The sequence below is a fragment of the Limulus polyphemus genome, unplaced genomic scaffold (genome assembly GCF_000517525.1).
Source record: "Limulus polyphemus unplaced genomic scaffold, Limulus_polyphemus-2.1.2 Scaffold11, whole genome shotgun sequence".
NCBI lineage: Eukaryota > Metazoa > Arthropoda > Merostomata > Xiphosura > Limulidae > Limulus > Limulus polyphemus.
The window spans coordinates 1,061,599-1,067,384 of record NW_013665621.1 but is presented as its reverse complement, the minus strand read 5'-3'; the positions used below and the strand labels follow the sequence as shown (position 1 = coordinate 1,067,384).

The window sequence follows — 5,786 nt, the reverse complement described above, 5'->3', positions numbered from 1 at the left end:
CATGTTTGGTGTGACGGGGATTCGACCCCGCGACCCTCAGATTGCGAGTCGAGTGCCTTAACCACCTGGCCATGCCGGGCCTTATTCAAATAGACCACGTGATTATTTAGTTTTGTAGCAGCCATATGTTAATAGAATGCCATTTTTTTGGAACAAAGTTATCTCATAACATGGATAATAAACAAATTCAAACACTTTATTTCTAAGAAAACAATGGTGTGAAATCACACATTTTGGGATGTGACTAAAATAATGCTGGGAAAAAAGCTTTCTTTTGCTTGTTTGTTTATGAATTTCGCGCAAAGCTACACGTGGGCTATCTGCGCTAGCCGTCCCTAATTTAGCAGTATAAGACTAGAGGGAAGGCAGCTAGTCATTACCACCCACCGCCAACTCTTGGCTTACTCTTTTACCAACGAATAGTGGGATTGACCGTCACATTATAATGCCCTCACGGCTGAAAGGACGAGCATGTTTGGTGTGACGGGGATTCGAACCCGCGACTCTCAGATTGCGAGTCGAGTGCCGTAACCACCAGCCCATGCCGGGCCTACCTTCTTTTGCATTCTTAGAAGTGTAAATTCTCACCTATTTACCGACAAGGGGTGTTAATGTTGAAACTTATTCAAGTACTACTAGAAATAATATTTCAACATAAAACAATTCTCTCACAAACATCAGTTTACAAAGCCAATTAAATCTACTGTAAAAATATTATGTTGTGACTGTTTTCATAGTTATGATCGATATTGCCTTGCGGTATTTTTCTCCATATTTAATGGTATACAATGACTAAACATTGTATTACAAAAAACAAATCAGTAAAATATAAGTTTATTTTTCCTATAGTGCAGCTTTCACATGACAGCATCAAATTAGCATATTACTCTGATAAAAACTGAATCCCTTCAGACTTAGCATGCTCATTATATAAAAACAACTACTTGATTAACTCAATGGAAACCAGATGCTACATAGGAGTATTTTCCCCTCATTTTCATAATTAATGAAATAGAATAAGCAACATACGACATGCTACGTGATTCTTGGTTATGTTACCTCTTTACTCTTATAGATTTTTAAACATTCCCAAGTTAATTAGTATTTAACTGAATGTCAAAGTTTTTGTAAAAGCAATTTTCGTTCTTAATAATGGCGGTTTCCTTAGAGATTTCTGTGCAGAATACTCTTATGCTCTCGATTTTTTCCCACAGATTTACTTGTAAAAACATACAAAAGACAGCTTGTCAGTACTTATAGCCCAATCTTTTGAAGTTTGATATATATAACATCTTATACTCAAATCTCCTAATAGCTAGGTGTCCAGAAGTTAGGAGTTTTCTACATCTCGTGACGCCCAGATTGACCCGCAGTTTCAACTAGGGCGTTAATCATCGTGCTACATATAGAATACAAATATCAAAGTGCCAAAGGGAGCTATCAATCCTCTCTATATAGTATATACTGACAGTTATAGATTAATGGATCTCTGTTAAAATGGTGCGTCACAACCATACGATGTTTGTTGATGGTAGAAATCATTAAACAAATATCATAAGTAAGTTAAACCCTAAAATTTCACTAGAAATATTTCTTCTAATCAATGACGGTAAGACTTAATCAGACTTGTATGTATCTTTAGTGTAATCTGTTCGTTCTACTTTTACGTTTAATAATTATTTTTAGGTCACAAGGTTTTGAAATAAAAGCGATTAAAGATCGCCGATATGCAACATATTAAGCCATTTGCATTATTATATTTGTCTTCAGATGTCTGATAAAAACTGAACAGACTCATTTTAAAAAGGGTTTTCTGAACAGATCCATTTTGAAAAGGGTTTTCATAGCTGATTCTGCCTTTAAACAATTTTACCTGCACTCAGTAAAAAGTAACAACTGGAAAAAAAGTTGCCGTGCTTCAAAAATTGTAGGCCAGATGGTTAGGGCGCTCGACTCGCAATCTGTGGGGGCGTTATAATGTGACGGTCAATCCCACTATTCGTTGGTAAAAGAGTAGCCCAAGAGTTGGCGGTGGGTGGTGATGACTAGCTGCCTTCCCTCTAGTCTTACACTGCTAAATTAGGGACGGCTAGCGCAGATAGCTCTCGTGTAGCTTTGCGCGAAATCTATAACAAACCAAACCAATCAAAATTGTATAGTATTACTTCATTGCTCGCTTTTAAAGTATGAAAATTCAGGTGAAAATGATATAATATGTTATATATAAGATACTTTTGCTTGCATAAATTCAAAAGGGCACTTTCCACCAATATTTAGTAAATGTTTTCCGTCACATGGGATATGATTCACTAAAATAAAGATAATACGAAACAGTAGTATCAGCTAGACAATATCATATCTGTTCAACGTGACTACAGTTCCTATAAAATAGAATTTGCTTCTGAAACCTCTTTGGGAACTAAAATCTTGAACTTACCAGAAATAAGAACAGTCATAATCATACGGACTATTTGAAATATTTTTCAGGAATGAAATATAAACACAATAAGAACAAAGGAGCCAAAAAATATTGAAAAAATACTTATTAATTTTCAATATAAAAAAATCACAATCATAAATAATATTCAACGTTAAACTGGTACACAATTAACGTTGAATATTATTTATGATTTTAACTTGATACACAAGTGCCAAAATACTATCACAATCATGTTGGAACATAACGTTAAATACATGAGAATTTGGGAATGGTCAAAGAGTTATCTCATTCAAAGATTTATAGGAAGTGTTAACATCGAACGCTAACTATTATTATTTCCCAGTGAAGCTCGCATTATGAATATAATATTGGCTAAAATGTTGCATATTTTGTAACAAATAAGATCATTATTATTAAGATGGAATACAAATACAATTAGCACTGTTAAACTGAGTAATGCGTGTTATATTAAACATCTATATATATGTGTAATTTGTATAATGAGAAGGTTCTATGGAGATCATGAATGATTTATTAGAACACAAAACAATTTTCTCAGACACCTGTGGAAAGACGTGTAATTCAGAATTTCACCTATCACAACAAAGCCTTACCAAAACATATATAATGAGTAAATATAACAACAATGTATTATAAATAGCGTCTATAACCTTATATCAGTTCATATTAAACATTCAGTACGTGGTTGGTCCAAGGCGATGTGGGTTTTGATGTAATCCATCGTGATTTTATCCCAAACTGTCACTAGAAGACGCTGCAACTCAACTACAGTAACTTGTTTAGGGTCGTGGTTCGCAATTTTCTGGCTCAGTTCTGCCCAACATTTCTTAATGGGATTACAATCTGGATATATTGCTGGCCATGGCAATCTTGTAACAACCTCTTGGTCGAGATAATCTTGTACAATACGCGCACTGTGGGAATTGTAATCCTGGAACACAAATTTATTGCCAAAATTTTCCCTAGCATGTGGCAGAAATATCGTCTCCATGTGATGCCTGTAGGAGGAACCACTGACGTTTCTCTGGAGGATATGAAGAGCAGTTTTCCACCATTGTGAATAGCTGCCCAAACATGTACTGCACCAGTTCCTGTGTGAAAAACAGTCTTCCCTCTTCTGTTCTCCAGGCAAACGGCGAACACTAATCCTACCATCAGCTTTTAAAACCGGAAATAGGACTCATCTGAAAAGATGACTTGTCGCTAGTATCCTAACTGTAAGATGGCATGCTGTCTTCCCCAAGTAGCATGGTGACAGCGGCGAATTCTGGTTCATATCGGTTTACAGACAGCCCTTGTTGGAAAATAACCTTGTTTGGTCAGTCTCCTCTTCACTGTTCTTCTGGATACCCTGGAATGAATGTGTTCATGCCATTCCTGTTGCATACCTAAAGCTCACCCTTTTATACAAAATAGGTGTGTATGTGTGTGTTTTGACGAACAAATACTCAAAACAACTTGTACAGACCAAAATAACAACTCGTGCATGTTTGGCTGATCATACACTACCTTCTCTGTTACTACTTGGGCATTTATTGAATAAATACTCCCTGCATGTAGACAATAATATCAATATAGAACAGTATGCAAACATTTTGACTAAGAGTGCACTTTTGAGGACTTAAAATTTACAGCTTTTATTTGATTTCTTAACATTGCTATTTTGTGAAGTCTTTCCCCTATTAAAGTGTAAACAAATCAAAAAGAAATTCATATAGCACAAATTACTCTTGGCTTAGGATAATATTTAATTAAAGCTACTGGTACATAGATTGTAATTCATTATACATGCTCGCTAGTGATGTAATTAATTATCATTATCTGATCTTTGTTTCCTACACAAATAACTGGAGCTAATGGAACGTTTCTGATCGCTTTTACGAAACACCTGCTTTAACTCTAGTATTCCACTCATTAATTAACTGTTGATTTTCCGTGTTTTAGTTATATGAAGCTCACCATGTTACTAGAAACATTTTCAGCCACTACTTCAACCTGCAGGTAACGGTGCTTTATAGTTAAGATGGAAATTCACCAATCATTAAATATACGCTTTAACAACATCGACTAATTTCATCTTTCTTCGATCCTGGCGCTGCTTAATTACAAAGAAATTCGCAATATTGAACTGTAAAATTTGTAGCATAAGAATGGATTGGGCGTAAATTTTGTTCTTATATTTACCTTTGTTCTTTCTTTTTCGTTACTATAGAGCGAATTAATAATGTTCTCCCAAACTCGTTTCAAAAGTGAAAAGAAACTTTGCGCTTAACACAAATGAAAAGTTCTAAAAGATTAAACACACAAAGATATTAAAGGTGAGCATTAGAGCAAATTCCTTGTGATCCTCATCTCTTACTTCGATACAATAAGCTTATCGGTACTTGGATCTGTAGTAATAAAGGGTTTCATGCGAGATACAAGACGTTTTTACTCAATACAATTATAATTACGAAAGAACCACGAGCGTGATATTGTTCTTGTGATTTACGTCAAACTACAATTACGAACTTCAAACCAATTGCTTCCTCTCCTTGCAAGTCTTCTAGAAATGCGTCACTGTATCATGTTGTTTTAATTGCTCGGGTAGTATGTTCTAATCAATTCATCTTGATCATAACACTGAACCTAAACAAAGTAAAATACATTCAAAATCCAAAGCGCTGGAAATATTTTATTATTATTGTTATTATTACTTAATTAGCTAGCTTTGTGTTGTTGTAATCTAGGTAAATTGGAATCCCAGCTACACATGTATATTTGTTACATACAGCTTTCATACGATATTTACTTAAATTTATCAAGGGCTAAATCAAAGAAAACAGAGCTTACTTGACCATATAAAGAATAGTTTTATCATAATATAACCAGATGTAATGATTGGGAATAGTCATTTCTTGAAAGGTGACCTTCTTAGCGTTCTTGAAGAAAGAGTCCGGTCGCCACATCCGTTTTAACCAACTCACAGGGAGAAGTCGGTAATAGTTGGTCATGTTTTCTGGAAGTCGAAGTCGGTAATCCTTCCAGCTTTGAGACATAAAAATGTCTGCTACGTAAGTCTGAAGGACGGAGAAAATGAATGTAGGATGAAAAAAAAAACATTTTGAAAAATCCAGTCAGTACATTTGTTTGACACTAGATAAAGATGTCTTCCAGATACTTATATAGAAGACGTAAATAAACTAACAGTAGGAAATAATGTGTGCGCTTATCCTTTTATGGCTCACTTTTTAAGGATATAATGGGCATAAAAATACATGCGTGACTTTCAATATCGTCCCCACTGACCATTATTAGCACATTAACAGTTTCATATATATCACGG

General features: G+C 34.9%; 1 protein-coding gene across 1 annotated transcript in view; it reads right to left on the bottom strand.

Moving 5' to 3' along the window:
- The window catches only part of LOC106478552 (glycine receptor subunit alpha-4-like), a 25,229-nt gene that overhangs the window by 2,847 nt on the left and 16,596 nt on the right, over positions 1–5,786 (bottom strand). The window contains exon 3 of the mRNA XM_013939107.1: positions 5,294–5,520. Within this exon, the coding sequence (XP_013794561.1) occupies positions 5,294–5,520 (227 nt within the window). The remainder of the gene's footprint in view (positions 1–5,293; positions 5,521–5,786) is intronic.